This window comes from Condylura cristata, unplaced genomic scaffold (genome assembly GCF_000260355.1).
Source record: "Condylura cristata isolate star-nosed mole 26May11 unplaced genomic scaffold, ConCri1.0 scaffold00020, whole genome shotgun sequence".
Lineage (NCBI taxonomy): Eukaryota > Metazoa > Chordata > Mammalia > Eulipotyphla > Talpidae > Condylura > Condylura cristata.
This window is the reverse complement of record NW_004567121.1, coordinates 11454884-11467156: the sequence shown is the minus strand read 5'-3', so window position 1 is coordinate 11467156 and position 12273 is coordinate 11454884. Positions and strand designations below refer to the sequence as shown.

Below are 12273 nucleotides of genomic sequence, written 5' to 3'. Positions count from 1 at the left end.
AAATCTGAACCCAAACAACAATTACTGCAAAAATGTAAAAAAAAAGCTATTTTATGGTTTCTACCATATATTATGGGGGTTTCAGTCTTGTTTTATACACACAGGACTATCTACCTTGCAAGTCAGCTTTCATCAATGCAACTTTGTCAGCAAAATAAAAAAAAAAAGCAAAATATATTAAATGTTAGTAAGCAATACTGAAATGTGGCAAATGCAGAAGAATGTTCAGATTCAAAAAGCATGCTGCTGTAAAGAGAGAAATGCTATGTAGAGCAAACAAATTAATACTAACAGCCGTAAATCTGAAGAAAAGCCAAAAATGAGAAAGCAATATTTTATTAGAATTTTAGTATATATGTGTGTGTGTGTGTGTGTGTGTGTATATATATATATATATATGTTTTTAAAAATGGTTAATTGAGCCAATGACATATGATGAAGGAAAATTAAAAGGGATTTTGTATTTTTTTTTTCTCTTGGTGTTATAAAATTGACAATATTGCTTATTTGGAAGATGTAATACAATTTGTCACATGCAGATACAGTACAGACTTTATCATTAGCAGGCCAATTATCCCTTTTCATTGTTTCCCCTCTAGATCTTTTATCTATGCTGGCATTAAGGCTCAAAGCTGTAATGCCAGCCACTCACTGCCAACAGTTGGTCCTCAGAATGATTCTACTCTACCTACCTATCTACCCTTCTGCCTACTTACCAACCAACCTGCCTATCTCCCTGCCTACCTGTCTGTATCTCATTTGGAGTAGATTAACGAAGTAAAGGGTGGAAGAAACAAACTGTAATATAATCCTCCATAATGAAATTCCTTTACAAGATTTCAGTGTTCACCTGCAGAGTGTGTTATCCTTGCTGTTACCAGGTTAGGTCTATACTGCCTAAGGATTTCATTTTGTCCAAATTGTCTTCACCTTTATTTTATTTAAGCCTCATACACTGATCCCTGAATACTTACTATAAGGAAATTCCACTAATAAGCCATATTTTACAGAATACTGAAAAGAGACTGTAAACCACTTAAATGCCTTGAGACATAAATGTTTTCTACTAAGTAAAATTTCATAGATTTTATGAAAATATAAAAATAGGTACAAGTGTATGTATATGGTATAACAGTGGGGATATTTATGACATTTGCTTTTGTGAAGGAGAATTGTCTACAATTAAACTTTGCATAACTTTTATAGAACAGCTTTTTAAACTCTTCCAGTTATATGATTTTCTTCATAAATATATTCTTTATAAAAGTTAATGAATGTAATACAACCTATGCAAATTTTCACATGTTCAGAAATGCTATTATAAAAACAAATTATATAGTAAAAATGAGTACAGGAATAGCAAAAATAATTGTATTTAAAAATAATAATAATAATCCACCAGGCCTAGGAGACCTGAAGAGAAGTAATAATTGTTTTCACCTATTGCAGTAATGAACCAAGAGCCACTAAATTCCTTAGGCTTGTTTGGTCTTCTGATTTGTGATAGGTAAGTGGTCTGATGATCTTTATCCCATGACATTAGAGTCTGAGATAATGTTTACTTAAAAGGGAAAGCTCTTAAAGCAATATTCCTTGGCACAGTCTTCGGGATAAGCCAAGGAAAAGGGCTAGAGGAGCCTGCTAAGGCAGGGGCTGTTGGGCTGCTACTTTGGTGACCTTCAAAAGGAAAGAACATGAGTAAGAACTGATAGAAATTCACATTTTTGTTTTTGAAACAATTAGTAGAATACAATTTTAAAATTAAGTAAACTCTGAAGATGCTAAAACTGCAATCCTACAATATAAATCACCTATATTGCAGAACACCAACTCAGTGTGCCTGCCAAGCTTCTATGTGACTATAAAGACATGCTTTATTATTATTATTTTCATACTCACAGTACTCTTTTTTCCTTTTATAGTCAGGTATTATAAGAGAATGCATGCCTATGCCTGACAAGACACATTTTTCAAAGTACTCACCTTCTCTAGAATAATATCTAAACATTGACAGGCATTTGCACAAGAGAAAGATCTGAATTACTTTTTTTTTCCTTTTAGTTACATAATGTTCCATTATTTTACAACTGAATAAAATTGGAAATAAGCCATATAGACATTTGAATTAAATGGCTAAAAATAAGATTACATGTGAAAAGAAAAGGAAGGTAAAACTATAATTATGGGAGACAAAAAAAGGTGAAAAAGTTGTTATATGTCTGAACTTTCAAGGAAGTATTATATCTGGGTTTAAAGCTTTCATCATCTACTTACTAGTCATGTGATCTTAGGTTAGCTCTTACTCATCCCCAAAATGACAGTAATACCTCATTGATGGAATTTTGAGGCTATAAATGAAATAGCATATATAAATTTGTCATCAGTGCTTAATCAATGATAACTTTAATAAATACCTTATATTATAGTCCTAGGGATGAATGTTAAGTCTACACAAAGTATATGTGATTTAAATTGCTTTCACAAAATGCATGGGCTAAAGTGATCTTGACTTAGTATTGAGTTTTAGTGTATCTGATCATTGATGGATTACCAGTCTATTTTCTTATATGTAAGCAGGAAACTACATTTCTAAGTGGTAACTTTCAAAGAGTGGACCTCAAGGAGAGGATGTGGGATCACATCATTTCAGAAACTGTTATAAATGTGTATCCAGGACCCCAGACTAGGCCTACTGAATTAGAAACCATGGGAGCAACATCTAGTAATAAGTGTATTAGTAATTTTCTAGGTGATTCAATATAGGTTAACATGAGAAAAACATCAATCTACAGAGATTTTGACAGGATATGATTCCTCCTTTCCTAAAAGTGTTTAACACATAAAAATCAGCTACTAGCTACTAAAATTAGATAGAAATGAAAAGCAGCAAGTGATTATTGAGGAAAGAACAAGAATATTTTACATGCAAGGGGATTTGTGGGTCTTACTGTTTAGGAATTATGGAAAATCTTGGCACTACTTGGTTATGCCAAATTTATACTATTTCTGTTATTACCGATGAGATTCCAGTGTTAGTTAGATTCAAAATTCCATGAAAACACAATCTGTAGAGTGATAATCACTGTTTATTTAGAATTTGATCACTAATCCTAAAATATATCATTAGACCTGTATTTTATGTACCCATAATAAGTATATCTAAGATTATTACTAGTAACCACTGAGGCAGAAATAATCAACTAAAAGTTAATGTTGTTGGAAGTGTCAGTCAAGAGAAGTGTCAATCAAGCCAGAAAGACAGAAGAAAATAAAAAAAAAGAGATAACACCAAATATTGCTTTTTCACTACTACTCCTCAATACATCTTCCTCTCACTAGCTTTCCCTCTCACCCACTCATGACATCATGTGGTGGGAGGATCACTTCTATGAATTTGTCTATCTTGTAGGCTTTTAACAATGAATGTGTCTGTGGCTTGTACCATTTCTAGGTGAAAAGTTACTCACCAAACAATTTGCATTAAAGCTGTTTGTAAAAATATATTATCCAGAGAGTCTGTATCACCCATTTATTAAAAAAAAAAAGTGCATATGCTCAATAATCATCTCTAAGCATCAAATTTATGATACCCATCCACTAGAGAGAATTTATTCCTTTATTTTATTTTCAATGCTAATGGAAGAAAACATATTTTTCCCCGTTTTTTTAAATTTTTTTCCCACCAAATTTTGAACCAAGGAAATTAATTTTTTTGTTACCTTTAAAAAATTCGTTAAAAAAAAAACAAACACTGGCATTAAATGTCTATTTTCTAGCATGGTTAAAACAGCTTGAGTTTCACCTGAATTTTCAGTGAAATGTTGTTACACAGAGGGAAAAATACATTTTTAAATAAAAAACTTCCATATACCTAGGTAAATTGTTAAATTGAATGGCATTATTTTCGCTGAGAAGAAATGATTCAAATTCTCCTAGGGGAAAAGAATTCACAAATTTTTTTTTTCTCCTCCACGAAATTTTCTATGAATCTAAAATTTTCAAAATGATCCAAACTATTTTCAACATTAAAAGGGAAGAAACAGCACATTCAGAGCCACAAAATTTAGGATAATGTGATTAAATTACATTTATGGAGGGAGAATTGGCTCAAATAATTTGAGGTGTTGATGGGAAAATTATCTAAAATGCAAGTAGCAATCAAAAAGTACTCCCACAGATCTTAGTGGAATAGAGTACAAGAGAACAGGAAGCTACATGAACATAGTTCTAAAGTATGGCACCTTAGCCTGGAGTAATAGAAGAAAACTATTTTTGCTAAAGCAAACAATATACAAGAGACACTCTTGCTGTCAGGTAGACACAAACTAAAGAGCAAATTGAGGAAGAGTATAGTATGTGAATTTTATTCTTTTGTATTGTAAATCCTATGGAATGAAGATTTCAAAAACAGGCTCAAGTTGATTAACATTTGCTGAGGTAAACATATGTTTCTAGACTAAATGTGATTATCTATTTAATGTTATAAAGCAAGCATTGCAAAATTGATTAACACACTAATTAGGGAAACTATAGAATGCAAGGAAGCATAAAATAACATCCATAGATAGAGCTCCCATTTTACAACACCATTAGTATAGGCTGCAAATAGCCCAGAGAATTTAAGCTTAAACAACCTGAATAAAGATTTCTAAGCCTTAAGCGAAGATTCAGTCAGTGGAAGAAGTTAATTTTGCCAACTAGATACATTTTTTTTTCTCATTTACTGGTGGAACTAGAATGAGATAGAATATGATTTAATACCTTCACACCCTCTCTCAATCTGTCCATTGCAGAAAAGAGCATCTGAGATGAGGTCTGGGAGACGTCCATTTAAATCAACTGAAGCCAGGCAGCCTTGAAAGCCTTCTTTGGCATGGACCAGTTTGGGCAAGGATTTGTATGTTTCTTTAGCCACTCCTCCTATATATAAGTCACCTGTGGGGAAATCAAAAGTCTTAGTTATAAAAGTAACTTCTTGACTTTAAATATTTAGTAAAACAGCCAAAAAAAAAAAAGCAAGGATTTTTTTCATTAAAATAACAAGTAAATTTATACCGAGATATCTTCTGCAAAGATAATATATATATATACACACACATAGGTTTTTAATAATCCACTAGCACTAGAAGAAATTCTGGAAGCTATTTCTTCAGGAATTAGGTGAGTTTGATGGAGACTGACCAAGTGAAGGACCTTCACCCTTGAGATTGCACACCATCAGCTTTGAAAGCCACACTCATATATTTATTAGCTCTATTGATCTAAACAATTTCTTCTTTAGTTTTTTCTTATAATTAGTAATCTCATTTATAAGAAAGGAAACAGGATAAGCCTCTGTACAGTGCTTCTGTGAGTGTAAAATATAGGAAGTATTCATCAGAGCAAAAATATGTAATAATCAGTTAGTAGACATTATTATTATCATCAAATCTACCATCTTCTCAGAGATCTCTGAGTCTTTTAATTAATCAGAAAGTTAACAAATTCTCTCCAGCCTAAAGTTACCTTTTCTACCATCCTTTAGTCTAGCATTCCTGTTTGTTTTCATCTTCACTACCTTACTCCTGCAAAAATCCCCACGCTCTGTTATCCTCCTTTGTTTTTAGGTAAAGTTATAAAACTTCAGATTATTTATGCTGCTGTTAGAACTGCTAATAAGTGATCAACATATTTTTCCAATGTTATTGTGTTTTCTAGTGAAACACTTAGCTCTGCTTTATCATCTTCATGCCTCTAGGTTTGGATTTCCCCAACCTTATGGGCCACCACCTTAAAAAGTGACTGTCATCTATGTTTATTTTTGTTCCTTTTTTCCAGCATAGGTTTTCCACCACATCTGGATGGCACTGTGCAGGTATGAGTAACGAACCCTACTGAAGAGTTAATGCAGACCATAAGGAGAGTGACCCCCAAATTCCACAACACATTGTTACTTTTTGGTAACATACTCTATCTTGGTACTTCTTTGACTTTTCATTGTCATTTGAGTTTTCTCTCTCATAGTAGCCATCCAACCGTGCATGCTACCTGATGTATTTCCCATTGTAACACGAAACTTCAGCTTTTCTACTTTTTATCTGGCTGCTGTGTATTGTCTTCATGGGGCATGAGTATAAGGAGCTTGAATACACATGCTGACAGTCAGGCAATCTGTTAGGTCTTGAGTAATAAAATTATTTAAATGAATCTTCTACCAGCATCCCATCCATAAAACTGTAATAAACTAATCTAGTAAATTGGAAGTAAGTTAAACCCCAGCCACAGATTTAATACTCTTGAATTGTACTAATGAGAAAATTGAGCTTGCTTAAAGTTATCTATCCATAAAAACTGAAAACCTAAGTCCATCACCAAATAACTGGAGTATTTCACTGGGAAGCCACTGATCCTCATAATTTATACCCAAAGTGCTACACATGTTCACAAATCTCAGTTCTAAAATAAAATAAACATCTATTGACTACCAATCATCTTTACTAAAGATGACAAGTGCTTAAAAATAACATTTTTGGTCTGAGATGTAATACCGTTTTTTAATATTTAATTTTTTGCCATATTTTTTTCTGTGTACTTTCCTCACTTAAATTTTAAACCATGAGTTTTAGTTACCTCACAAAGAAGATATACATCAAAAACCAAACATATAAAGTTATACTCCTGCAATTGAATCTTAAAACCTAAACACTTAAAGGAGTGAAACAGAGAGGCCACAAGGAGATTGAATGGGAAGTGTAAAACTCTCCTGTTTGTCCTGTGGACGAGCAGCAGAGAAGTTTGGAAGAGAAGAAATGTGAAAAGTCATTAGTGAAAGCCAAATCTACGACAGAGCTGTCATTAGAGGACTGAAAACTCTAGTCAAAATCTGAGATAGGTTTAGGAGATAGCTGTGTGCATTTCCCCAAGTGAGCCAAGAGGCTGCCTGGTACACTTTGACATGCTAGGAACTAGACAGCCCCCACAGAACTTCCCATATCCCACTGAGGTGTGGAAACAACAGAATAATTCCAGATTGGCCCCAGGAAGAAGCAGAAAATGATTGATGTGAAGAAGTCATAATGTGAAGAACAATGATGCGGAAGAGAACTGGAGAGGGCCCCTGAACTATTAATATGGAATATACCTGTGCAATCTCCCTTTCTATCGTTCACAAGTCTGGTGCAATGGAAGTCCCACATCCCAATTAACTTAGATAACAATCCTAGTGTAATAAGGGAATTAAAAGTGTTCAAGATGATATATTTTGCTAATTCGAAGAATCAGTTCAAAACAGAAACCAAGGTGAGTTATAGAAAAACAAAAATGTTACCTTTCTTGCACTTCTGAGATTGTGGACTGAGATTTATACTGTTATATGTCAAATATCAATATAAGAAAATGTTCCCTGCATTTATGGTTAAGCTAAATTTGTTACGAAATGAATGTCATATGAGAGAACAGTGGGGAGTTGAATGAAGAATAGTTGATGCTGCTTCAGGCTTTCCAGATGTAGAACTTAGTACTGAAAGTTCTGTATGGGACACTATATATTTGAGAACCGATCTCCCTTTTTTTTACTGTAACCTCTAAAACCTTTGTTTTAGATTCTCCCACAGTGCCTAGTGTGGGCTATAAGCACTATGAATACTTAATAAATTGTGTCAGCCATGTAACAGATTGAGATCACAGTAGAAAATACTCAAGCAAGAAAGAATGGAAGACAACACATGTAGAGAGAATTAATTCAAAAGTACACTTACTTCCTTTCCCCATTTCCTGCCACAATCCTATTTTTCCCTATTAGCAAACATATTTGCTTGTACAACTTTTTAAAGCTTAATAAAGAGAAGAATAATCTTTCCCTTGTGTTATTAAAAAGCAAAAATATAGATTCAATCAGTGCAGGCTAGAAACCCCAAATATACCAAGGTGGATAAGTTTGGTTTCATAAGTGGAGGGCTCATTCTCATTTCATTACTGAAGCTGCACTTAGACCACTACTTAATACTGTCTTTATAAACTCTTCATATAGCAGAGAGTGGGCTAAAGTCCCCCTGGTAGGTTGCCATATGAAGAGAACAAAGGAAACCCTTAAGTGGCTTGAGTCTTGGGTAGCATTAGCACTTCATCAAAGATGCAGTTTCTCCTTTTTATCCTTTGGGGTGATAGAGGAAAATGACCCATTAGCACTAATGGGTCCAGCAGGCAAAATCCTGTGCATGGAAAGGAGGATATGCTTTTTAATGACCCTGTATGTGAACCACAGCCAGGATGGACATCTAGTAAGAGCCAATTTCCTACAGAGTTGAAGCCAGATTGTTACCCCCATTTCAAGCCATAAGAGTAGATAATTACTCATACCCTTTAAGTAGGCCATGCAGGCAACTGACAAGATTATGAATGGAGGTGGGGCATTCACAGCAGAAGATGCAGAGAACATGCATAAAGCCAGGTAACTTCAAACATCTGAAGAGTGGATTTTTAAAGCAATTTCAATAATACCTTTATCTTTAACACTAACACATATGAGTGTGTGTATGTTTGTTCCTCCTTTCAAGAGTGTTATCTAGGTAACGATAACAATCCAGAGTGATTTCACAAGTGTCTATTCCTACTAGTGGGAAGTAATGAGTAGGAAATAGTGTAGAGGCTCTTTGGTTACATCTGGCTGCAAACCCTGACTCTGCCACTTATTGTATTTCTCAGTATAGAAACATTGTTATATAATATCCTTAAGAGCCAGAATCTTCATGTGCCACCTGGTTGTAAACAACATCATGAAGCTGTGGGATGAGGGGGACGCTGTGTAAGCACAGAGTGTGCAGCTGGCACTCAGCACTTGGTTGTCACTGCTACTGGTGTGACTGCTAATATGTCTGGTAAGGACAAGGCCTCTAGCCTGGACTTTATTCCTTGTTGACTGTACTGAGAGATGCAGGAGACTGAGAAGTATATGTTATACCTTGTTTCTAAGACAATTGAGTAATAAGATATCAAAAGGAAAAAATATTAGGTTACTTGATTGAGCATACAGTCATTTGTGTGCTTCAAGTGTACTTGCATGATACTTCTGTACACAGATCAAGAGGTTCTGTTGACTTATTCAGCTGAAAACCAGCAACATTGAATCTGGTCACACAGAAAGGTTGATTGACAAATACTTTCTCACTTAGTGTGAACTGATTAAGAGACATAAGACTTTTATGAAACTCAAGGGCCAGGCTGGAAGGTTCTGGCTGAATGTGCCTTTTGAAAACAGAGAAATAAAAGGGCTTTTATGGCCCTTTTATAGTGGATCAATATATAAGAGCTTAGACTTGTAATGATAAAAATGGAGAGCATAAAAAGACCAGACTTGGCTGTAAGAGAGGAATTTTCAAAGGGGTCATGATAAATAATGTTGACTAAGTAAGTCTAAGGAAAGAGCTGAGTAACACAATAGAATTTATGGAACTTGTATGAAAAAAAAAAAAAAAGACAATGAGGAATCCAAGTATACAAACCAGCAAGCCAGGAATCAAAGGAAGTTGAAGGGCTAGCCACTTGGAGATTGGAGAGAAGAAATTGCATTTAACATTAAACATGTAGGATGGGATTATAAGTATCCTGTTGCAATCAGATGAATATGTTGGGAGGTTTAGGGAAAAACTGCCTGGGCTAGAATGCATGATTTTGAAGCCTTCAACCAAAAGCAGGTATATGAGTGGTGTACAGGTTTTTCTCTTCTAAAACTGGGAGCACAGGCAATTAGAGTGAGGACTCCAAACTCTGCCTTACAGCTGCAGAATGCCATTGTCAAGGTATAGTTCCATCTTTGACTCAGCTTTCCTGTTTATTCATATTCATCTTTGGTACATCACAACACCTTTCTTTAATTTTAATTAAAAAGAACATGCATAAAAAGGACAAGTTCTTAGATTTGGAAAGTTAAAACTCAAGGGAAACTTAAGGAGGCAATGCACTGTGGGGGGCGGAGTGTGGGTGTGTGGGGTAATGCACACTAACTTTCCTGTGGGCTGGACTGGAGAAAATCCAATTCTGAAGGCTCTGCTCTGAGAGGACTGGATCTTGGGAAGCAAATTCAGGGACATCTAACTTTTCTCTCAATTTTTTGTGACTACTGGAAGAAAAAGTGCTATTAGTCTAGTCTAGTTTCTAAGAGTTATTCTGTAGGAAAGATGTCTTCTTTTACTCCAGGCTATAGTCAAAATCTACATTACCACCTCCAATTTGAATCCTCTCTAATTTTAATGTTTTGCTTCAGTCATGAAGAGACATCGGCAGGTCATATTTCCACCATATACCTTCTTACAACTTTTCTCTTGGAAACAAATTAAAGCTAAACCACTCTTTATAATAGTTGTGCCTTGTTAGAGAGGGCAAAAAAAAAAATCATTTATAACCTGCAAGGAACAAACATTCATTTATTTACTTCATGTCTTTTTCACCTGGAAGAAAGCAGAAGTTACTATTTCCTGTGAATGCTTAAATAAATGATGCTTACATTACTGAAGGCAAAGGCATGGTGAGTCATTAATACATCTCTAAAACATTTGAGCTTCCGAGTAGACAAACAGAAGCTTTTATAACAAATCTCACACATGGGATTGAATTTTAAGAATTAGCCAAGACCATACCTACAGGCAGAGTATGTCAAATATTCAATATTGAAGTATGGCAATTCAAGTAGATTTTTGCTCTGATATACAAAATCCGTGTCTCTTCAATATTTCTATGAATAAAATCAATTTAATTTTAGAAAGTTTTCATTGACGGTATGCTCAGGGGCCATGAGTTTGATGTACTACTTCTGTACACTTATTTTTTAACTTCTGTACACTTATTCTTTGGTACATAAAGGGTTTAATCCCAGAACAATCCGTTACTAATTCTGCAGGAAGTATCTATAAATCATTATCTTTAAGCTTATCTTAGTTTTAAACTCAGCCTAAAAGGGCCTCTGTGGTAGAGCAAGGGTTAAGTTTCAGCACTGTCAACCTATCAGCAGCCATTGCCGCAGGACTTTCATCCCTTAACAGGGTGGTCCCCAGGAAAAGGGGAAGTTCCAGGCTCCCTGCCCCAACCAGAAGGAGGATGGAGCTGAGCAGAGAAGAGAAGGAATCTGAAGAAGGCAGCAGGATGGAAAGCCAGAAGGAGACCTGAGGAAGCCACATGGAGCAGGGAGCATGAGACAAAGAAACTGCTTGTTTCTTGGCCCTGTGCTGATTGAAACAGATGTGGGTAAGAGACCCATGGGGAGGTTGACTATGGCAGATTTTATCTTATTTTTGATTTTGTTCTTTTCCTCCCAGACTTGTCTGGCCATATGTGACCCTTTTGTATGGGTCCCAGCCAGAAAGTGCTTTAGTCTTGTGGCAGTTTTCAGGCCTTGCTTTTGGGCCAATCCCTTTTGGGGAGACTTTTACTGACAAGGGGATGGGTAACTTCAGGCCTTTGATTTGGAAGTTATATTCTTTGTCTTCTGTGTTGTACACTCGTATTAAAGTTCCTTTCCATTAAAGGTCTTATGTCTTGTCTTGATGTGGCTGATGGCAGAACCTAGATAGAGCTGGCAGGTTTGTGAGTTTGATGGTGCCCTATAACAATCCCTGTCCAGGGAGCTGACCCACATGGTGCAGCAGACCTTTCCTGTCTTGCCTGCTGCTCCCCTAAGCAGTATATTTCAGTAGATCCACCTGTTCTCCCCACTCTATCTTTAGTATATCCTTTTATCCCCCAACCCTTGAACCTCTGGCATACACCCCTGCTTTTGTATGAATAAATAATATAAATCTTAAAACATAAATTCAGACCTTCCCTGGTGGCCAAATGAGTTAAAGCACAACATTGCAACGACCATACCATAGCTGCTTCAGTGCAAGTTTGATCCTTGGCTTCAGAGGTGACCCACATGGTTTGGCAGATCTCTGCTGATCCGCCTGCTGCTCCCTTCAGCAGTGTACTTCATTGATCTGCCTGTTCTGCTCCCCACTCTGTCTCTGGTGAATCCTTTCACTGCCCCTGCACCTCTGGCCTGTTTCCCATTTCCGTATGCATGAATGCATACATACATACATAAATCTTTTTAAAAAATCAGCCTAAAAGCACACAAAAATCTCTCCACTGGGAAACTACTTCTAAATGTCCCTGTCCTATAGGAAATTTAGTCTCCTGCTATCCATACTAACATTCCAAAATCACTTTTAACCCAATGCTGTATCTCATACCTTACATTCACACTATGGAGAAAGACAGATGATTCAGCAATGCTGACATTTCTGACATTTCTCCTTAATT

General features: G+C 35.7%; 1 protein-coding gene across 11 annotated transcripts in view; it reads right to left on the bottom strand.

Annotated features, from left to right (window-relative positions):
* NRXN1 (neurexin 1) overlaps nt 1-12273 on the bottom strand; it is a 976600-nt gene that overhangs the window by 488628 nt on the left and 475699 nt on the right. For all 11 annotated transcript variants that reach the window (XM_012727414.1, XM_012727413.1, XM_012727415.1 and 8 more), the window contains one exon: nt 4762-4935. In XM_012727414.1, the coding sequence (XP_012582868.1) occupies nt 4762-4935 (174 nt within the window). The remainder of the gene's footprint in view (nt 1-4761; nt 4936-12273) is intronic.